The following is a 21,173-nucleotide window of genomic DNA, read 5'->3' on the forward strand; positions in this document are numbered from 1 at the left end:
GGTTAAAAAAGCGGACTGTTTTCGAGCTTTGCTGGTTCAAATCGTATGTTCTGGAAATTTTTGTTACGCGAACTTCTTAGATCCATTGACTCTCTTTCCATAAGAGAACACCCATAGTCAATGCTTGAGTCATGGTTTCGCAATATAAAATTCCGCTGTAGAGTTCGGCTGTCAATCCATTGCTTCTTCCAGTCTTTGGAAGAGCAAGGCTCGTGGAGGATGGAACTCCTAAATGAAATGAGCTTTGTCCTTCCAGTGCTTTGCAACTCTGTTGGGATATATCCTTTTGGTCAACTTTGTGCCTTTATGGTCGCTTGAAATGCACTCGGGATTATTGTGTAGATTTTGATAGGATCGAGTTGACCTTCTCTTGGTTTTAGATAATAAAATCGTGATCCAGGAGATTTAACCTAAATTATTATACGAACGCCGATATTAAATTTGGGCTTGGCCTTTCTTCCCAGGGCTTCAACCTGTTACGAGAATATATTCTCGGCACCAGAATTGTGATTGAATCCATTTATTTTCTTGCTAGCAGAAAATCCTGAAGAAACAGAATAACAAAATTTTCTAAATATGCCTATTGAACAGCACATCATTGATGACTCTCATGGAATCACGCAATTTACCCTCACTTCCTCTCAGTTGACGGTAAAAATTATGAATTATGGTGCCACAATTACACATATTCTCGTTCCTGACCGCAATGGTACCTTGCGTGACATCGCGCTGGGTTTTGACACGTATGATGAATACGTCAAGGATTCACATTACTTTGGGGCCGTGGTCGGACGTTACGCGAATAGGTAGGTTACATTCTATTTGAACAGCAGTGTACACACGGACCAGTAAATAGAAAAAAATAATTATTTGATTCGTATGTTTAATAGGATTGGCAAAGGGGAATTTGTGCTTGATGGGAAACATTATCGCGTCCCTGTCAATAATGGCCCGAACTCGTTGCATGGTGGAATCAATGGCTTCGACAAGAAAATTTGGAATTTTACCATAGTGTCTCAAGATCCACCCGCAATCCGCTTCACATATTTGTCTTCTGATGGAGAGGAGGGCTATCCAGGAATGGTGCGCGCCATTGTCACCTACAGCATTACAAATAATATCCTTACGCTCTGCTATGAGGCAGCACTTGCCGACTCAAATCCTTCTTCTAAAACCGTCATCAATCTGACCAACCACACGTATTTCAATCTTTCTGGTTTGAGCAACAGCTCGGTTCTCGATCATACGGTGGAGATGAACTCTGACAAGTATCTTGAACTAGACCAGAATAGCCTCCCGACTGGAAAAGTGCTTCCTGTAGATGAGATAATGAGTTTCCAAGGAAACTGCAAGGGTAAAGCTATCGGTAAGCACTTGAAAATGATACCCGGGGGAGGATATGATCATTGTTATGTGGTGGGCGAAGTGGATATGAAGAGTGTTGATGCAGTTGCGTCCCAACCATTGCGAGAGGCCGTGACTGTAACTTCACCTGGAACGGGTATATCCGTTACGATGAAAACTACTGAACCTGGTATATTTACTTTTTGTACCGTCATTTTCTTTGTTTCTGCTCATATTCACCATCTATTTCTCGAGTAGGATTCCAATTTTATACGGCCAATTTTGTCTCGAATGTAGCCTCTAAAGCATCCACTCAAGCACATGCTGGAAAAAGAGTTGCACTAGGTCCACATTGCGCATTTTGTCTGGAAGCCCAACGTTTTCCTGACGCGCCCAACAAAGAGGCCTGGAGTGGACAGGTGGTGCTCTCAGCAGGTATGAAATACACTCAAAAAACGCAATACATTTTTGAAACGAAATAATTTTTCTTCTTTAATAATGGGATATATAATAAATTTCAATTGTTTATTGATCGAGGATTACAATTCATTCAAGATTAAACCCGGAAGATTAACCTAAGGAGCAAAATATGAAAAAAAAAACCGTTAGAATATTTGACCAAAACTTCAAATAAGCTATCAAGTGACAGATAGGTATCCGACAGGGGCGAAAATTGTCTTCTTGGAGTTTAATGTTCTCAAAGACAAGAGAGAACATATCAGTTGAACTATGTTATCTTCATAGTGCCTTATTTTCTGGCAACAGCACACTACGTGGCTATACAATACATACCTTGTGAATAGGTGTGAGAGAGAGGAAGATAGGTATAAAGAGTAGATTAGAAAAAGAGAGAAAACAAGAGATAAGGTGTAGAGAAGAAAACAAATCTCTTTATATAATACTGTAAACACCACGTCATATGTGACTGAATATTTCAACGGTACTGAATTCAATTTCAGTCGAAATGAGTTTCAATGACTAAGTTTAATTCTCTCGGTTATTAAAACTAGTACCCTTCAATTTTTTTCTTTACAAAACTTGAATTTTTTTCTTTTTCCTACATCACCTTCCATTTTCTCTAATTTTTTCCAAATGTCTCTAGTTTCTAGTATTCGTACTCGTGTTCTATTAAACACTTCCTTTTGCCCTACGATTTATTGCCGAGGTCTTTCTACGGCAACTAGGCCAAAACATCTTGTTACCCTTGCCGACTGGTCTGCACCTCATATCCATGAGCTGCTTGTATCAGCTATGGCTCATAAACATCGTGTTAAAAATACAGTTGTGGAAGGAACAAAGCCCCTTGCTGGTAAAACTCTGGCAGTAATATTCAATAAACGTTCGACTCGCACGCGTGTTGCCACTGAGAGCGCAATGGCCCTATTAGGTATACGGTGAATTGTTACAACTATAATATTTGTGTCTAATTCCTTCTAATTTCTTGTGTAAAAGGTGGCCACCCAATGTTCCTCAGTCCTCAGGATATTCAACTTGGAGTTAATGAGACGCTTTATGATACCGCCAAAGTAGTTTCCAGTATGACTGATGGCATTATGGCACGGGTTGGACCCCATTCAGACATCGAAACCCTTGCACAAAACTCTACCGTGCCAGTTATTAACGCACTTTCCGATAAATATCATCCCACCCAGATACTTGCCGATCTTGTCACGCTTCACGAACACTTTGGCGTACAGAAAAAAGGAAATAGCTTTGTGCCGCACCAACATCACCCAACTGAGGTATTGCCGGGATTGCGCGTCGCGTGGGTTGGAGATGGGAATAATATTCTGCACAGTATGTTGGTTACATACCCGAAATTGGGAATTCATCTTTCTGCCGCTTTTCCGCATGGCTATGCCCCGGCTGAAGATGTGGTTGGGATCGCAAAAAAGGAGGCTAATGCCAATGGTACAGAGCTAAATTTCACACATATCCCGGAGGAAGCGGTGAAAGGAGCAGACGTAATTGTCACGGATACATGGGTTAGCATGGGTCAGGAAGAAGAAAAGAAGCGCCGTCTTCAGGATTTCAAGGGCTTCCAGGTGACCATGGAGCTTGCGAAGCGGGGCGGAGCGAAAGATGGCTGGAAATTTATGCACTGTTTACCACGGAAGCAGGAGGAAGTTGACGACGAAGTCTTTTATTCACCAGACAGATCGCTAGTCTTCCCCGAGGCAGAAAATCGCAAATGGACGATTCTTGCGGTGCTGGAAGCATTACTTGTAAAGAAATAGAGAGATTGGCTATGGGATAAATCTTATGGAGAAAAAAAACTTATATTCATTCTTATTTACAATTAAAATGCCTTTCTTTACAGTTGATTTAAAAGAACTCTCAGCATTGTGACAAAATAATAATGGCAGAAGAAGATAGTATTCTACAATTTTGTGTCCTGCCGTAGGATATCATCTCTTAAGCGACTGTGAAGTCGCTCAAGGCGTTGGTTAATTTCTAGAAAAGGCCCCGTACTGGCAGAGCCAGGGGGAACAACAACACCCCCAGGAGGAGGGGAGGGCGCTGATGCTGCTGCCATAGCACTTGCACTCGCTGTTGCAGTCAGAAGCGAATCCAGGAGTCTCCCCGTATCCTTTCGTTGACGAGCCCCACCTGGACCACCTCCACTACTGCCGGGAGTCCCAGAGGAGCCATTCGGTCCTCCACCATGGGTCTTTATATTCAAGCTTCCAACCATATCTGCAAGACGAATTACCATCCGTCTGATGGAATCCATCTGCTCGATGAGCTCGAAATTTTCTGCGCAAAGCTTGTAAATTTGCTCTTTCTTCATCACTTCCTCCTCTATCAGCAAGTCTACCATGTGTTTTGTGCGCTCATGTTCGCGTATGAGTATGTCATATGGCGCTGCCATCTCAGCATCATCCCCCGCAGTGTTGTTACTTGAGGAAGGAACACGCAATGGTCCTTGGATGGTTCCAAAATATCCGTCTAAAAAATCCGCTACCCCGCTCATCGCCTCTCCAATTCTCTCCACATCCTGCTCAAGATCGCTGACTTTATGTTTCAAATTCGTATTTTCCTCTTCAAGGGCTCTCTTGCTCTCCGCCATTTCTTGAAGCTGTTTACTCTGCTGGTCATAGATTGCGAAAAATCCCTTTATCGCCTCATATGCGCAAACTTTGATGTGGGCAGATAGTTCGGGCTGGAGACCGGACCATGGACAGCCACGTGCAGCATGCGGGCACTCACAAGGGAGCTGAGGGCATTCGGCAAGATGTGTATCAAATCCACCCAGAGGACCAGTTTTTTTACAATGAGGGCAGCTCACTAATTTAGCAGGACATCTCTCTTTGTGAGCCTATAAATAAACGAATATATGAGAGATCAGTTGGGCGTAATAATGATCTAGTAACAAGTTGGTAGTAACCTCCAGATCCTTGACCAGCACTTGCTCTATGCACGCATCACATTTTACGGTTCTCCACTCGCATTGATTTTGCAAGTGCTCCGCGAGATCCCTTTTTGGCACCATTTCTTTACATTCTGCCCTGGTACAGGGAATTAGCATAAAGCTACAGCTTCGCAGATGCACGGTCATATGCTGGCGCTGATTGATATGATCACAGCCGGTAAACCGGTTGGGGCAATACACTTTGAGTTCGTTAACCATGTTTCGTACGATTTTGTCCGAAGGAATCAAGGCAGATTGGGTCAGGTTGGAACGATCGACGGGGCATTGGGATTTGAGCTCAAGGGCACGATTTATGCATGAACGACAAAATGTATGGCTTGAAATAGGAATGAAATTACATGTGGAAATAATAAAAAAATCAAATCAATGAAAAAGACTTACCCACATGGTGACAATACGGGATCTACAAAGGGCTCAGTGCAAATGCAACAAATGAGATTGGAATTAACGGTATCTATATATTCAAATGTCGGCTGCATCGGTTATATTGGCATTCAGGTTATCCATTTCTTTCTCAACTCTGTGCATATGAAAACTGAGTATTACTCATGCTCAACTTAGCCACTTGAGTAACGTCACCAGTAGATCTTATTTCTCATGACGAGTCTCATCAATTCTTTACTCTTCGATTCCAAACTCTTCGTTCATTTTGAAATTTCAATCGAGACACCAGATCAATGGAAAACATCACAGCGGAGAATTTTGCAGACACAGTCGCTTGGGATTTCTCTGAATTTGGGCTTGATGCCGAATCACAACGCCTACTCGCTGCCGCACTTGCAAGCAATTCCATTCAAAATTTGTCTAATGCCGTAATTGATAAGCGAAAGAGCGATGCCGTGGACGGCTTAATCCAGAATGAACCCGCTAAATTATCTCGTAATTCTTCATTGTTTAATTGATTTTAAAATCTGTGCCTCCCTCCTAATATTTTCCTCTTGATCAAGATCACGAGCATAACTCATCAATACCGCATTCCGAACAAGCTGACAACGGTTTGTATCTTACACCGCCACTAGTGTGCCATATAGATTTCATATACTTACCTATATAACCAGATACTGGAAGTAGCAATTATAATTTGAAAAAACCGGGACGTAAGCCTATCGTTTCATCACCAGAAGCAGATCTCAAAGACAAATCAACAGTATGTTCACTTTGGGTTTTTCTATCTGAATCGCTTTAAAATTGCTGACCTTTCCTCAATAGAAACGCAAAGCACAAAATAGAGCAGCACAACGTGCTTTCCGTGAACGCAAGGAAAAGTATGTAAAGGAGCTTGAGGACCGCATTAAGGAGCTGGAAAAGAATGAGACAAAAAGTTCACAGCTCGAGGAAGAGAACAAAAAGTTACGAGAGATTATTCAGCAATTACAAGATGAAAATAATTCTCTTAAATCTGATTTCACGTTCGAATTCCCTCTCCAAGGACATAATAAAGATACACCACTTGAGCCCGTTCGAAGCCTCTCTTTCCCAACCTCCTCATCCGACTCTGGCACACCGTTATCCTCTAGCGACCTGAATAACACACCCGAAACTTGCTCTACGTCGCCAGAGACCGATGCAATCAAATCATTCACGGATAAACGACCCAATGACCTGCTCTTTGATTCCTTACAAAATGCATCGCTATTCAACACCTTTGAGGATGCGCCATTATTCCCCAACGATTCACTACTCTCCAATGGATTACCACTATTTGACATGGCAGGGTTGGCGGATGTATCCCCAAGCGAATCCTCACCATTGGACGAATTCGTTAAAATCGAGAATAAGTCAGAGACTGAGGAGACGAAGGAGGTAGTTTCGCATCAAGAGGCATGGAACATCCTCGTCCAGCATCCCAAATTTGATGAAGTGGATCTGGATAGCTTGTGCAGTGAGGTGCGTATTTCTTTCGATTTTTTTTCCTTCTTGGATAGGCTAGTCTTACATCTCTCTTCTACTCTCCTTTTCATTGTAGTTCACGGAGAAGTGCAAAGCCAAATACTGCGCGACGTTAGAGAAAGAAGTGATGGATAAATTAATTCAGAAGCTGGATACACACTGATGTATTTTGAATGAATGTTTTTTATCCTAATATATTCGCACTTTTTTCTTATTTATTTGAGCCATCGTATTTTTCGTCTTTTTTGTTCAGTTTTTGTAAGAAATTTCTTTGCCCTTAGTATCCCAGTAGCTAATTAAACGTTCAAGATCGGTTTGCCGAAGTAATCCCTCAGGGCTTGGCACAAAATCAAACGGAAAAATTCCCTGTATCCCTACCTATCCCCCCGCCCTATTCCTTTTTCTCGCCACCTCATCCAATTTCCTTCTAATAGAACAGAAGCGTTTTTAGATTTCCTACATCCCACGCCTTCTGATTCTAGCAACATGCCCATAACCAGTGCCGCCACTGCCGATTATGCCAGTCCTGCAGATACTACCAGTGGATCCTACTGCTGCGATATTGAACGCCTGATTAATGAATCTGGAGCCAAAATTGTGATTACCAACGCTCAAAAGGTCAATGAAGGCGGAGGCTCATTTATCGCGTATAACATCAGCATTGGGGTGAGTGACAGCCTTATTTTATCCAGTACATTAGTGTGTACCTAGATCTCATACATCGTTGTGCCCTTCTTATGGCATATTCAGAACTTAATGACCAAAAGACGTTATTCAGAATTTGAATCTCTACGCAACTCACTCTGTAAATTGTATCCTACCGCACTAGTTCCGCCGATACCTGAGAAACATTCTTTCAGTAAATACGGCATTCCCTCTCCATCACAACCATAATTTTCGACTAACTTAATTGTTTGAACTAGCGGATTACGCAACCATGCAAAATCGTGTTAAAGATGATGTGGTCATGATCGAAAAACGCAAGCGCATGCTTCAAACTTTCTTGAATCGGCTCGCAGAACACCCAATTCTTTCAACAGCACATGCATTCCATCGTTTTCTGGATGTTGTTCCCTGGGTAGGCCATGATTCTCTTTTCTTTGCACATTCTGAGCTTAGCTAATACGGTTTACTAGTCCGAAGTCTTACACCAGCCTCCGCTAAACAATCTTCCCAAGAATCCCCATATGGTTTCCCCTACTAAAGCCAAGTCCTCTGGAAACAATACAGATTCCGCATCCTCGAGTGGCCTATTGCCAAATCTTCCCAACCCGAGTCCAACTCAGAAACTTCGACAGCCTGACATGCGGTTTGCCGACTCTGAGGCATTTACTAACAAATTCATCGAATGCATGAGCCTGAATGTAGACAAGAGCCAAAGAAGAGTTGTTAAGCGCCTCGGCGGTAAGCCAAACCTTGTTAGTCAATGAGGAGACATATTTCTGATGTTTTCGGTGACTTTTAGAATTAGCAAACGATTACTCAGAACTGGGAGCTATTTATAATGGATTCAGCTTGAATGAGACGGGGGCTCTTGCCAATGCGATTGAGAAAGTTGGGCAAGCGATCGATTCCTCATATGTATCCACTGGAGAAATGGTATTGAATGTCATGATCCCACTCTCCCTTTCCCGATAGGAAGTTCTAAGAAAATGTGCTCCTCTCTTCCATAGATTGCCACACTAGAATCAGAGTTTGCCGAGCCTATCCAGGAGTACACTCAATACGGACAACACATTAAACAAGTACTCAAATACCGGCATTTAAAACATTTGCAAGTGGAGGTGACTGAAGATAATCTTGAGTCCAAACGTGCCATGCTTGAGACGCTGGAGAAGACAGAAAATGAAGCAAAAAGAATTGAAGAGGCACTTAAACGAGATCGTCAAGAGCAGATGGCTAGTTCCTTTGGGTCTATCAAAGCTGGTGCCACCGGTGCTGGCGACGACGAAGGCCAGGAGCAATCCTCAGAACATGGCCAAAGAAAGAACTCGATGGAGAGGCAAGAGGAGATGCAAGGAAATCGAACACAAGAAGCGTCATCTACTGTCCCAGCAACCGCAACGACAACAGATGAAGAGAGGAGTACGGGATTTGGAGAACCGTCTAAAGTTCGAGGTCGCAAACGTTCAAGCGGGACAAATTTCTTGAGTGTGATCAGTCACAAAATCCATGGGATCATGGATGTAGATCCAGAGCTAACAAGACGGAACAATATTGGCAAAATGAAGGATGCCATTTCTCAGGTATACGTCTAAACCTATATTCTTCTTAACGGTCCAACCAGTGCTAATTCGTGGCCTTTTTTTTCATTAAGCTTGAGGAAACTCTCGAGGTCTCGTCTAATGATCTTGTGCAGATCTCGGCAGCAATACAACATGATTTGGATCGGTTCCAACAGCAGAAAATTGCCGACTTGCGCGAGATGCTGTTGGCATATGCACGGAGCCATGTCAAATGGTGTGAGAAGAATTTGAATGCATGGGAAGAGGCACAAGCAGAGATCGAGAAAATCAATGTGTGAGGGGTGCCCTGTGCTTCCCTTGTTTTCCCCCCTCCTTCACCCTCTCCTTTTTATATTACTCATTAGTCAATACGTTTCAACCTATATTTGATGGATTAATTGCACGCGGCATATGACTATTGTTTTTATAATATCAATGTTTACCAACACTTTGAAGTGTTGATTGTAATAAAACTATTTCATGTAAAAGCAGCGAACGGAGGGACTAGTGACAAAATAAATAGCCACACAAATTTATTATAAAACAATTTTTACATTTCGCCAGCCCGTGCCTTTGCTCGTGCAATTAATGTTTGCCGTTTTTCCTCATGTGCGATTAGGTCTACAAGATTGAATCGTCTTGGTTTGGGAATATCCTTCGGCCAGGGAAGTGAATGATTGGCGTCAAGAACAACCCCAATATAACGCCGTTTAGGATATTCCGGATCGGTATAGAAACGAACGTAACCCTCCTCAAGCGCATATATAGTGTGATCCTTGCCTATACCAACCTAAGTGAGCAACAAGAATCAGTACAATTGAGAAAGCCTTTCATGTCATCCACACTCGAGAGCTTACATTATCTCCAGGATGGAATTTTGTTCCCCGTTGGCGCACAAGAATATTTCCGGGCTGAACTAGCTCATTCTCAAACTTCTTCACTCCTAATCTCCTACCTGCCGAATCACGGCCATTACGTGTAGATCCTCCTGCGCGTTTTGTTGCCCATCTAATTTGTGTTAAGGCTAAATCAAAGCGAAAAGTGAGCTAAGGCGGAAAAATAAATATTAACTGTAAGATATTTACTTGAGGTATTAGCGGGATTAAGGAGGGAGATTCTTGTAGATGTTAGCGAAGTGAATCGTGTGATGAGTGACATTTCAATAGTATAATGATTGTGCTAAAAATTAGCAACTTCGAGCTTGCAACTTGTTTACAGAAATTCATTTTCAATGAAATTGACCTATTTGCTGCGCCTTCACTTAAATGGACTCGCTTCTTCTGAAAGTTATTCCTCACATCGCTTCATCGGAAATCCATTACCTCGGACATTCCCAACAAGTCTAGAAGAAAGAAAGAAGATGGCCACTACTACCCTCGATGAATTCCAGTTTGTAACACAATACCTTACCATGCTTAGCGATCGCTCTGTGCGATTTGGTACAGATTATAAAGCATCGGTCCCGGCGACACGTAAACCAATCCCTAAGGTAGATAGCTGTGCGTATATGGATTTTTCTGTCCTAGAAACATAACGACGGCCCGATTTCTTATTTGATAGATGCCTACCCCAAAGGGCGCCAGCAGTTCAGCGCAGAAAAAAGCAGCACCCAAGCCAGCGAAGCAAGGTTTGTCTACATACCAAAGGAAATCATAAAACATTTCATATTAACCGTGGATCGTTCTCAACAGAAAAAATCAAAATCTCCGCGAAACTTCTTAAAGGAAATCAGAGCTATTCCCTTACCATCAACCCTGCAACCTGCACTGTCTCAAATCTCAAATCCGACATCGCCAAACTTGTTGGGGTTCATTCCAACGACTTGCGGCTTTTAATCAAAGGAAAAGCGCTTGTTGGCGAGAAATCGGTAGAAGAATATGGAGTGGTAGATGGAACTATTGTTCACGTTATCCTCAAGGCTGGAGTGGTGCCCTCAGGTACTGATTCCTCTCCTGCTACAGAGAGTGGAGTGAAGGATCCCCGTTTTTGGCAAAGATTGCATGGGTTCTTGAAGAATGAGCTCGGAGAAGGAGCCGATCAAGTCCTAGATGGATTCTTAAAGTCGGTAGAGGGTGCGCCTTCCAAGGAGGAAGTTGAAAAACTGGCATGATCTATCCTCTTTTTGCTCGCTTGTATACATTTATCTAAATATAATGCTTCATACACCCTTATTGATGTTATATTATGATGCAAAAATAGAACTAAGAATTCATGTTCGTTACAAAAAAATGTGCACAGTCGATTGTATATCGAAAAAATAAAGAATGCTCGTGACAGGGATCGAACCTGTGACCTTGGCGTTATTAGCGCCACGCTATAACCAACTTAGCTACACGAGCCGATTTCGAATTTGTGTTACTAAAATGAGTTTTTGTTACAAGCAATTCATTTTGGCAGTCACAATAGAGCTCGAGAGCGGGGTTCTTGGGGGAGGGTTAGTGTAGTGGACTATCCCTGGTATGCCGATGAGAACGGCGTGGGTTCTAATCCCGCTTCCCCCACCAGCACTTACCCTTAGTTTGTGACTGCTGTCCACTTGATCAGAAATTGAATCTTCATTATTGAAAGCATCCCTCCTACGATAAGTACAAAGATTACATCGGTTTCACGTACATGCTATTCACGACAACTACGATACACGCATATCGATTGAACGCCTATCGATCACGGACCTATATCTCGCTATGTTAAGTCCATTGACATTAACTTCATGTAATATATGGAAATTAAATAAAAAGTTTCCATTGAAGATCAAAAAAAAAAAAATCGAGAGCGGGGTTCTTCATATCTCTCTCTCTATATCACTTATCAATAATACCCACAGTTAGTTGAGTTTTATTACCCATCTACCCATTTGAAGAGAAAATTCGTTATGATCAACTTACCCCGAATTGCAATACCGCGTTAATATCTAGCTTTTCTCTCATTCTATTACTTTTAATAATGTAACGGTTGTACTTTAGAGTCTTCTTAAACAATAAAGACTCACTTTTGATTAAAAAAAAGAGCTCGAGAGCGGGGCGACTATATATATGGCCGAGACATACTCTAGAAATTGAACTATAAGCTACTTCGTTACAACTTCTCCGAAATGCAGTAAAATGTGACAATGAAATACTTCCATATATACTTCTACTTATTCTGTATCTTTCTCGGTACAAGCAATTCCACTCTACAAGGCTGGCCAGAAGCATTGCCTAGGTGATTTTGGCATAAAAGTCTACCCTGCTTTTAACTTGTATAGGAGACATTTTAATAAAGGTCCTTTGTTTAAAAAAAAAAAACTCGAGAGCGGGGCGACTCCCTTAGGCGACACCCGTCCATGAGAGTGTGCCGGGTTTTTCTCAGGATTCAACCGCTATCAATAGTATAGCAATAAACGAGTAATATCAAGCGGCTACAAAAATAGCTAGCAAAAATCCTTAGGTGAAATCCAACCACAATAATGGGAGGCCAGGGGCAGTACTTGGGTGATTTTGTAGAAGTCTACCCTTCCATTCACTCCAGATAAAAAAATCGAGTGGATGTAAAAAAAATACCTCCCAAGGGAGAAAAAGAAAAAAACTCGAGAGTGGGGAGAGGAAATAATATAGTGATCCATCTCAAGAATGCCGAAAGGAACGCCGTGGGTTCGAATCCCACTTCCCCCACCAGCATTCACTTCTAGTTTGAGACTGCAGTCCGCTTGATCCATTTCGAGTCTATATTACCGGGAAGAAAGCTGCCATTGATAACATCGATCTCACCTGTATGCTTTTCGCGACAAAAACGAAACACATCTATCGATCAAGCCTTGTATCTCACAATGTTAAGTCTATGGACACAAAACCTCATGTAATATACATGGAAATTAATAAAAGTTTACATTGATTGATCAAAAAAAAAAAATACTCAAAAGCGGAGCAGGAGGGTAGTGTACGATATACATGCAATACTCGCGATCAACATGACGAAAATAGCGCGATATCATGACACATACAACAAAGGTTTCGACCTTCCTAATACTCTCACCATTTCGCTGGTTTTTTATTTTTATGTTATAGCCTCTCTTGACTAATGTAAGCCCACCCATCATATTTTATGGTATCTCACCCATCTTCTACGTCCATCTAGGTGGTGTTATTCTCTATACTTTATTATTAAGTAATTAATAAAATCAATCTTCCGCTTTCGGCTAGTTTGTACAAAGTCTCCAACCGACCATAACAATTTGGTGGGACGTGAGAGACACTTCAGGGAAGCAGAACCCTGAACGAACTCTATAAAAATAACTAAACGTATCGTTATGAGTGCACCAAAAGTGATTGACAGACGCATTGCTACCCCAACTCCGTTGCACGGTTCTCCTGCAGAAGAACCAATGAGTTGGCTGCAAAATTTTGAAATGGTTAAAAAAGCCAACGGTTGGGTGGATGAAACCGCCTGAATGTTGTGGAATCACTGTGTCTGGGTAGTGCTGCTACATGGTATCAACGTAATGAAGCATAGTTGGACTCCTGGGCAAAATTTAGAGAAGAATGCTTGAAGTATTATCGCTCGGGAGTACGGAAGGAGATTTGGAGGACTGCATTATGGACAAAGCGTCAGAGGTCAGAGGAATCGGTAGATTCTGCTGCGTCCGAAGCCCTAGCCCTTCTTAAGAGATTCGGAATTCAGGGAAAGGAAGAGAGAAACCAGTACTTTGTGGATGCTCTACGCCCCGAATTGGCTGCTAAATTGACCGAATGGATGACTGAGAAGGTGAAGACGGGATCGACACCCGAAGGAATACGAGGGGTCGACTCTAACGAGCAGGATGAAGAGAGATTCCCTTCAAATTGGGTACAGTTCCACTCATAGGGGAATTGTATTCGATAGCCGAGAGAGTTTGACGACAGCTCCGGCAAACATCACAATAGAACAGTTGCTTTGCCATTTCCCTTTCATACAACGAGAATGGGACTACTGCGTAGGGTTACCTCTAGAGTGAATTCGGCTGATCTAGTCGTAGACGGATGACGATGGGTTTGATATTTGACGACTTCACAGAAGTTCGAGGTCGAATTATCACCAATATTCAATCGACCCATCTGCACTCTGGCGCTCAGTCTGTAACGTAGTCTTCCATTTCTCCTTTCGTACTTCCGATCAATAATACTTCAGGAACATGACCCTGAATTTGGCCCTGATATCCATTTTTGACTTTAAACTGGTACGGTGTGGCTGCACTTCTCAGCACAATGATCCCACAACATTAACGAGAGGTCATCCGAGTAATCGTTGGCATTTTTGAAGAGTTCGAAATTCCGAAGCCAACTGGGTCTTCCATAGGAGAGCCGTATCACGCCGTTAGGGCAACAATGCGTCTGTCAATCACTCTTGGTGTACTCATGATAATACGTTCGGTTATGTCTTATGGAGTTCGCTCAGGATTGTTTCTATGAAGTGTCTCCCACGTCCCACCAAAATGTTACAGAGAGAAAGTGATGTGAAGATGTACAAATTTAGCAAAAATATATATATAGTTAGAAGTGACTAAGAAACACTAGTTAAAGAACACATAAACAGCTTATTAATGGTATTTCATTGTCTCAGCAACACAGATGATTAAATACTGCAAGAATTCAATGGAAGTCGGGGTGCTGTAAGAAAGTATCCAGGAACAACATCAATATATTCAACATTACGATTGCGTGTGAACGACTGAACTGAAATAAAAATCCCACGTGTATGCTCGAGTACCTTTGTGGCTGCTCGTGATTTTCCCGTACAAAAACCAATTGTTTCTCAATAGAAATTTTTGTCAAACTAAAGCTTATCACAATGAATTTCTCAACTTTTCGTCATTGGGACATTTTGACGACCGCGCTGTGAACTTGGATGATCTTGCAAGGTGCGTTATCGCCAACATTAAATACACCGATCGCGACCCTAAGTGCACACGCCGCAGCGCCTCGAAGAATACGATTTCCTATAGTTTCTCCGAGTGCCCAAGCCGGGCACTAGTATGGCAGTGGGCAGAGAATTGTATAGACCGTATAAATACCACTTCATGCCCCCAGAATACCCAGGTGCTAGCCGCACGGATTCTTATACCTAATTCCCGCGCACAATAAGATATGCTACCCAAATTAATTACATTCGATTCGGTACTCCGGCAGATGTGCCGGTTTGGATTGTTTTCCACTTTGACAACTTGCGAGCTCCATCCGACACTCTCATCAATTGCGCCATTCCCGATATCGAGGAGGCCATAGGAACCGAATTGGCAAAAAGAAGGCAGTAGAACGAACAATTCCGAAGCCGAAAAGAGAGAAGATGTTTGAAAGATGCTGGTACTTGAATGATGCAGCAACCCTTTTTTTTCTATTTCCTACTCTCCACCATATCTCAGCATTTTTAAGAAAGCTTCTATACTTTTGGGAGGCTAGGAATAGAACCTATGTGAGATTGGTTTAGAAGTTCGTTCAACTATTCTGCAAACCATGGACAAAAACTTTGGAAAAATAAGAGAGGATATTGCACGGTATTCCGTGTAGTTGCAATCCCCTTTAATATCGCATGAGAGCACTTTACAAGAAACATTCTTGATTTTTCCAGCCTCACTCTCCTCCTATCTTAATGATCCCTCCAATTTCTTTATTTATGAACTCATGGTCTCCTTAAAATGCCTATTTTCCGTTTCAAGAATGCCAATGACTCTTCGTCATGCTCCAATGATACCTGGATCATAATCAAGGTGTTGTTGGCACAAAAAATCGACTACCTAAACTCATAATCGGCAGTCAGAGTGGAGAAAAACATATAAATGATTAGATTCCCCCACTAAATTCTAGGTTCCAATTCCTCTCCTGTAGACAGGCTGCATAGACGCGCGAATAATGCACAGCTCTAACCTAGTCACTTGTAATAGGCAGTTCGATAGAGCTGAATACAATCCAACTCAGAATGAGCAGGTATTGTATACGAGTCCCGTACTCTTTCAGCAGGTCAGCCGATAGCATTGGCATGGTCATGCCAAAGGTAACGCTCTCACAGCCTCAGCCGGGGTAATCCATATAAAGAAAGGTATGGTTTTTGTGGCATACTTTAAACCATTGAGAATCCTCACCTGGCCGATCGAACCTAGGCAAGGAGTAGCTTCAAAGCATTCGAAGCACTGGGTGATTCCGCGAGTTCTCCAGGCAATTTGACTATATTCCGAATATATATATTTGTATCTTTTCAATAGAAAAAAAAAAAAAACTAGACGAAACGAAAAAGAGAAAAGAAAAAAAATAAGGAATAAAAATCACAAATAATAGCAAAGGGGAAAAGTTTTTTTTTCATATAGAGAAAACTTAAACATTAAGGAAACTGTACAAAGAAAAAAAAATTATAACAAAAATGTTTAGCGAAAAAAAATCCCTTAGTATATATATTTATATATATAAGAAACTTCATAATTAAAGAGACCCTGATTATTCTTTGTCTTACCTCTATTAACAAAAAAGAAAAAGAAAAAAGAAATAGAAAGCATCCGGAAAAAAAAATAAATAATTCGAGTTGAATGATATTCAGACATATCTGGAAAACAGCGGGAGGCTATTAGGTGGCTTCAGTTTGTCCAAACTGGCTGCGAGGAAGGGGAGTAAAACTGTTGATGTCGATTCCACGGGCAAGTAGGGCAGGGTGAACGTGGGGAGGTACCAAGCGGTGAACAAGGTCCGGCCGAATCGACAACTCTATGATACCCAATCGGTTAGCTACGCTTTTAAACGGATGAGGAAAAAATGAACTCTCTACTCACCAAATTCAGAGAAATCGAAGAGTGGTGGCAACTCTGCCCCTCCTAACATCCGCGTATTGGGATCACGCAATTCATCGAAGAAAGGATGGCACATGGCCTCGATGGCCGTCAAGCGTTGCTGAGGCGAATACACTAGCAAATAAGAGAGTAGGTCGATGGCCTCCGGCGAGCTCCGTGACTTGAAAATCTAAAGGAAGCAAAAAAAAAACACACCCCCGCAAGATGGGATGAATTCAAGCCTGCTCAATAAGATGTCAGAAGGGGGTGTACAAAAAATACCTTGCTAAATGGATGCGGTTTAATTTGTGGGAATCTATGCTCCATGTAATTCGGGTTCATGGTTCGAATTTGTTCTTTAGTGGGGGTGCCCAGCACCTTGATAATCTCCACCAACTGATCGATACCACTCTCGCCAGGAAATATCGGCTGTCCCAGCATCAACTCTGCCATGACACACCCGGCCGACCACAGATCGATGCTGGTCGTGTAGTTCGTGGCCCCAAATATCAGCTCGGGTGCACGATAGTAGCGTGAGCAGATGTAGGAAACGTTTGGTTCACCGGGTACAAGTATTTTTGCGCTCCCGAAGTCGCAGAGCTTCAACACCCCCGTGACTGGGTCGACGAGTAAGTTTTGCGGCTTGATGTCGCGATGGCAAATGCCCTGAGCATGGATATACGCAAGAGAGCGAAGCAATTGATAGGTATAAAGCTTGATAATGAGCATTGGCATGGCCTGTTTCATCTTATGATATTGCCGGCTCGCACGATACACCGTCTCGTTAACATACTCGAGTACCAGGTTCAAATAGACGTCCCCCTATCGGGTTATCAAGGAATCATAAGGCTTCTCATGCTGGGAGGGGGGATAAAGCATAGAGGTCCAGAAGCACATACCTTGTCGCCATTCGTATAAAAATAAGACTTAAGAGCGACTATATTCGTATGCTCTACCATTTGCATAATTTGAAGCTCTCGATTCTATGGAAGAAAAGAGGGGGGGTACATCAATGAACTCTCGAGCCATCATCCCATCTTCACAAAAAAAACTGCATTTACCTTGAAGCGTTTATCTTGAAACACCTTCTTGATTGCTGCATCTTCCCCTGTATTCACCAGTCGCGCATAATATACAGTCCCAAACGAGCCGCTCCCTATTACTTTACAGTTATGGTACGATAATTCGTAAGGGCGTCCCTTGCGATCCGTTGCATGTACGGTGATGGTCTTAGAGGCATTTGGGGGACAGTTGTGTAATGCGTCTCTACTTCCAGGATGCATGGCTTGGAGAAGCGGAATTAGAACGGGCGAAGTTTATAAGCGCACGAAAGCGTGGAATAGTTACTTGATAATGGGATTGGAGTCTAGGTAGATAGAACGGCGGTCGTAATCGCAAGTGTTTCCTCTAGATCAATAGACTGGAAATCATATGGGGATTAGGCCAGGCAGGAGGAATAGAGAAGGAATCCAAAATGCGCATTGTACAAAATGTTGTGATGATCTCAGGGTCCCAAAATTAGCACGGAGAAACACTTACATGGGCTGTTTGCAAGCTTGCTGATCGACAGATAGCGATGATGAGATCCGTGGCACAAATTACACCCTTAGCAGAGATAATATGGGGGGAAAGAAAATGAAGCCGGCACTTTGGAGTGCTAATCGCATAAAAAAAAGGAACGAGAAGAAAGGTGTAAAAATCCAAAAAATTCGCGCTAAAAGGGGACATCTGTAATCCAGCCAATAAGGAAAGAGAGCAAATTTGGCTAGGAAGAAAAAAAAACATTAGCAAAGCAGTTGCACTGTCGCCTTTTGAATAGGAGGCAGAGTGAAAGAAACATGCCCCAGCGGGGGCCGTCCTAGCCTAAAGAGAAGGTATGGCAAGCGGGTGGAAAAGCCACGCCTCCCCCCTCCCTCCCCCTCACAGCGGGGCACTGGCTCTCCGAGGTGAGGCCCTTCGAGGTGTGGCGCAGCTACACAAACACTCCCCCTGCCTCTATTATCTACGGGAGTCAACCTTATCGCGATCGCCTTACAGCTTACACATCTTCGGAGCCGTCTAAAAATGACCGATCAGAGTCCCATCGTCGACGAGAAAAAGGCACAACAGGTAAAATCGCCTTTCTTCTGTGCCCATGATGTACTCTGGGAACTAATCCATGTTGGCTACAGTGGGATCGATGCCTGTCAAACTTGATAGTTAAGAGTGGAATAGGGCTCGGAACCGGAGTGGTTCTTTCAGTTCTTCTTTTCAAGAGTAGGTGACCCGCATTTATTTCATGCGAACTTTTTTCTTACAAAATACTCGAAATTGTATTAATGTATAGGGAGGGCATGGCCGGTTATGATGTCGACGGGTTTTGGGATGGGATACGCGTATTCTGATTGTCAGGTAAATTAGTTATGCCCTTGCGTTTTCCCCCGCCCATCACTTACCCCCTCCCCCCCTCCCCTCTTCTCCTAAAATACAGATTTTCCTAAACGCGCAAGCAAACAAATCTTCTAAATAAATAATTCAGCGCTCCACTTTCTTTCCTCTGCCTCCTTCCTCTGTCATTGTTTACTCTGGAATTTTAATGCTTCATTATATTAAAAATATACTCCTTTACAAATTGCTAATCATACAATTCTCTGGCTGCCGGTGCTCCGAACATCCACCGCCAACTCTTAGGCGCTCTCCACTCTCTCACCCCTTCCGCTGAGAGCCCCAGCAGCCTATCTACACACTCTACCATAGCTTTACTGTGTGGAATATTGTCTCCCTCCATTGCAAACATAACGAGCATGGCCGCCTCCACTCCCTGCTCGGTCGCTTTCTGGAACAGCGTCCTTGAATATCCGCCACCAGCTATTTTGGGAACTCCATCAGCCGGAAGCTCTTCGGGCTGGGAAGGTGTGGGCTCGTCTTGACCAAACGAGGGCTCCAGTTTTACAAGACCCAATTGCTCTATGCGTTTTTGCAATCCAGAGGAGATATTAGGAGTGCTGAGGACACGGAATGGCTGGCCCGCGAGTTGCATGTCCCGGCGTAGAGTGGCGTCCGCGCTAGAAAGAATTAAGACATCGGCAAAGCCGTGTGTTTTGATAAATGCAACCAGGTTCGAGGAGAAGCGCGTCGAGTGATTCTAGCATAGAAAGTCAGGTTAGCTTCAAAAGTGCGGGTATGAATAGGATCGCTTCGTGGAGAGGAAACCTTATGGGGAGGGGTTCGCTGCTGGATCACCGTATATTTGCCGTCTTTTGTCACAAAAACTATCCAGCCCATCCAACGGGTTAATTAAGTTGAAAGAGTACGCGCGTATTTTCTCTCGGAATATTTTACCTTCAACAGCGACGGTTATCCCGCGACCATTTTCGTTCGGACCCGCTAATGACACAACATTTGGATCGTCTAGAAAGCCAACACGCTCAAGCTCGAGGGTGGTGAGGATAAGATCTACCGTCAGCTGAGGAACATTGCCGATAGACACCACGGGCTAATATATAGGATAGAACATTTAATCATCGAGAACATGGACTAGCCGCTTAAAAGAAGGCAGAGAAAGAGAGAGAGAGAGAGATTTACAAGAATTAAAATTGTGTTTTTGAGGCGTGAACTGTCGAAACCCGACACTGGTACGAAAGTATCCATGTTTCAATGTGTGAGCGGAAGAATTGGAATAGACAGCGACTTTATCATTCATACAGAGGCTGACGAGTCCAAGACGTACGCGTCCAAAGTTTTGATTCGTTTTTATAAATGCGGATTCTATGGATTTTCCAAGCTTCCTTATATAGCTAAATAGATCAGAGTAAAATTTAGCATGCCTGCCCGAGGGTTCAGCAAAGTTGAGAAAGTCTCGGTGGGAAAATGAACTAATTCGCCACCCATACGCTCGCCAGAGAGTTTGGAAGATGCTCGGCCACGAACATCTTCCAAACTGTCCGGCGAGTGTTTAGGCAACAATACGACAGAGCGCAAGAAAAAAGCCAAGGATTACAAGAGCCATTTGCAAAGGACTCATCATAAACGCAAGTATGAAGGACAGGCTGCTTAATTTCCTAATGTCCCTAAATTCAAATTAATTTGAGAGATAAATCCAATCTATGCACACTAGATTTACTAACGTGAGCGTTTGTTATTTTCAATTCATGAACCTCATGTGGCTTTGCCTTGTCGCATCCACTGTCTTTATGGGAGAGTCCCAATTAGAAAGGTAGCGTCTGGCGCCATTAAGACCAGATGCTGAGCTGCAGGGGCCGCAAATATCCAAGAGAGAATGAGTCTTCGCAGCCATCCCAAATGCAAAAGGGTTCCAGGTTAAGCTCTCTGATCCACTCTGCAACTTTTCTGTGGCCCTTTATGCCCATAATAAAGAGAGGCAGATGATGCTGCGTTAGTTGTCTCCGGCTGGCCGCGGAGAATATGCACAATAGAAAAAGCATGAGCAGGCATGGTTGTCATATGGATCCTGTATAGCCCTCATTTCTTGAATCTCCAACCAAGTGTGCCGATTTGTTTTGTTGGGCTCCAGCTC

At 43.0% G+C, this 21,173-nt stretch overlaps 11 protein-coding genes and 1 non-coding gene across 12 annotated transcripts; 6 read left to right on the plus strand and 6 right to left on the minus strand.

The window, feature by feature from the left end:
• Positions 1–576: 576 nt before the first annotated feature.
• On the plus strand, positions 577–3,581 carry VTP21DRAFT_6240 (uncharacterized protein; the record flags this gene model as incomplete). Its single annotated transcript, XM_069396849.1, has 5 exons — positions 577–806; positions 891–1,534; positions 1,603–1,779; positions 2,447–2,731; positions 2,797–3,581. 5 exons carry the CDS (start codon positions 577–579, stop codon positions 3,579–3,581), a joined length of 2,121 nt encoding a protein of 706 aa, XP_069247125.1.
• A 143-nt stretch (positions 3,582–3,724) lies between these two features.
• VTP21DRAFT_6241 (uncharacterized protein) lies at positions 3,725–4,975 on the minus strand (the record flags this gene model as incomplete). Its single annotated transcript, XM_069396850.1, has 2 exons — positions 3,725–4,663; positions 4,733–4,975. 2 exons carry the CDS (start codon positions 4,973–4,975, stop codon positions 3,725–3,727), a joined length of 1,182 nt encoding a protein of 393 aa, XP_069247126.1.
• Positions 4,976–5,454: 479 nt separating this feature from the next.
• VTP21DRAFT_6242 (uncharacterized protein) lies at positions 5,455–6,830 on the plus strand (the record flags this gene model as incomplete). The annotated part of the gene is made up of 5 exons (XM_069396851.1): positions 5,455–5,656; positions 5,725–5,772; positions 5,836–5,924; positions 5,987–6,664; positions 6,744–6,830. The coding sequence occupies 5 exons, from the start codon at positions 5,455–5,457 to the stop codon at positions 6,828–6,830; spliced, it is 1,104 nt and encodes a 367-aa protein (XP_069247127.1).
• Positions 6,831–7,153: 323 nt separating this feature from the next.
• VTP21DRAFT_6243 (uncharacterized protein) lies at positions 7,154–9,191 on the plus strand (the record flags this gene model as incomplete). The annotated part of the gene is made up of 7 exons (XM_069396852.1): positions 7,154–7,333; positions 7,418–7,526; positions 7,591–7,745; positions 7,804–8,071; positions 8,133–8,266; positions 8,341–8,913; positions 8,985–9,191. The coding sequence occupies 7 exons, from the start codon at positions 7,154–7,156 to the stop codon at positions 9,189–9,191; spliced, it is 1,626 nt and encodes a 541-aa protein (XP_069247128.1).
• A 251-nt stretch (positions 9,192–9,442) lies between these two features.
• VTP21DRAFT_6244 (mitochondrial 54S ribosomal protein bL27m) lies at positions 9,443–10,050 on the minus strand (the record flags this gene model as incomplete). Its single annotated transcript, XM_069396853.1, has 3 exons — positions 9,443–9,682; positions 9,750–9,916; positions 9,978–10,050. The coding sequence occupies 3 exons, from the start codon at positions 10,048–10,050 to the stop codon at positions 9,443–9,445; spliced, it is 480 nt and encodes a 159-aa protein (XP_069247129.1).
• A 202-nt stretch (positions 10,051–10,252) lies between these two features.
• On the plus strand, positions 10,253–11,002 carry VTP21DRAFT_6245 (uncharacterized protein; the record flags this gene model as incomplete). The annotated part of the gene is made up of 3 exons (XM_069396854.1): positions 10,253–10,381; positions 10,453–10,519; positions 10,584–11,002. 3 exons carry the CDS (start codon positions 10,253–10,255, stop codon positions 11,000–11,002), a joined length of 615 nt encoding a protein of 204 aa, XP_069247130.1.
• Positions 11,003–11,157: 155 nt separating this feature from the next.
• Positions 11,158–11,231, minus strand: VTP21DRAFT_t275. Its single transcript has one exon. It is a non-coding gene; the product is annotated as a tRNA-Ile (tRNA).
• Positions 11,232–13,177: 1,946 nt separating this feature from the next.
• VTP21DRAFT_6246 (uncharacterized protein) lies at positions 13,178–13,731 on the plus strand (the record flags this gene model as incomplete). Its single annotated transcript, XM_069396855.1, has 2 exons — positions 13,178–13,300; positions 13,381–13,731. 2 exons carry the CDS (start codon positions 13,178–13,180, stop codon positions 13,729–13,731), a joined length of 474 nt encoding a protein of 157 aa, XP_069247131.1.
• A 2,727-nt stretch (positions 13,732–16,458) lies between these two features.
• VTP21DRAFT_6247 (uncharacterized protein) lies at positions 16,459–17,940 on the minus strand (the record flags this gene model as incomplete). The annotated part of the gene is made up of 5 exons (XM_069396856.1): positions 16,459–16,595; positions 16,661–16,847; positions 16,940–17,479; positions 17,557–17,640; positions 17,719–17,940. The coding sequence occupies 5 exons, from the start codon at positions 17,938–17,940 to the stop codon at positions 16,459–16,461; spliced, it is 1,170 nt and encodes a 389-aa protein (XP_069247132.1).
• Positions 17,941–18,023: 83 nt separating this feature from the next.
• Positions 18,024–18,385, minus strand: VTP21DRAFT_6248 (uncharacterized protein; the record flags this gene model as incomplete). Its single annotated transcript, XM_069396857.1, has 2 exons — positions 18,024–18,077; positions 18,197–18,385. The coding sequence occupies 2 exons, from the start codon at positions 18,383–18,385 to the stop codon at positions 18,024–18,026; spliced, it is 243 nt and encodes an 80-aa protein (XP_069247133.1).
• A 336-nt stretch (positions 18,386–18,721) lies between these two features.
• VTP21DRAFT_6249 (uncharacterized protein) lies at positions 18,722–19,166 on the plus strand (the record flags this gene model as incomplete). Its single annotated transcript, XM_069396858.1, has 4 exons — positions 18,722–18,766; positions 18,829–18,913; positions 18,984–19,048; positions 19,128–19,166. 4 exons carry the CDS (start codon positions 18,722–18,724, stop codon positions 19,164–19,166), a joined length of 234 nt encoding a protein of 77 aa, XP_069247134.1.
• A 105-nt stretch (positions 19,167–19,271) lies between these two features.
• VTP21DRAFT_6250 (uncharacterized protein) lies at positions 19,272–20,287 on the minus strand (the record flags this gene model as incomplete). The annotated part of the gene is made up of 4 exons (XM_069396860.1): positions 19,272–19,781; positions 19,850–19,908; positions 19,979–20,132; positions 20,222–20,287. 4 exons carry the CDS (start codon positions 20,285–20,287, stop codon positions 19,272–19,274), a joined length of 789 nt encoding a protein of 262 aa, XP_069247135.1.
• Positions 20,288–21,173: the final 886 nt, after the last annotated feature.

Source organism: Calcarisporiella thermophila, assembly GCF_041956535.1.
Source record: "Calcarisporiella thermophila strain CBS 279.70 unplaced genomic scaffold VTP21scaffold_26, whole genome shotgun sequence".
Classification (NCBI taxonomy): Eukaryota; Fungi; Calcarisporiellomycota; class Calcarisporiellomycetes; order Calcarisporiellales; family Calcarisporiellaceae; genus Calcarisporiella; species Calcarisporiella thermophila.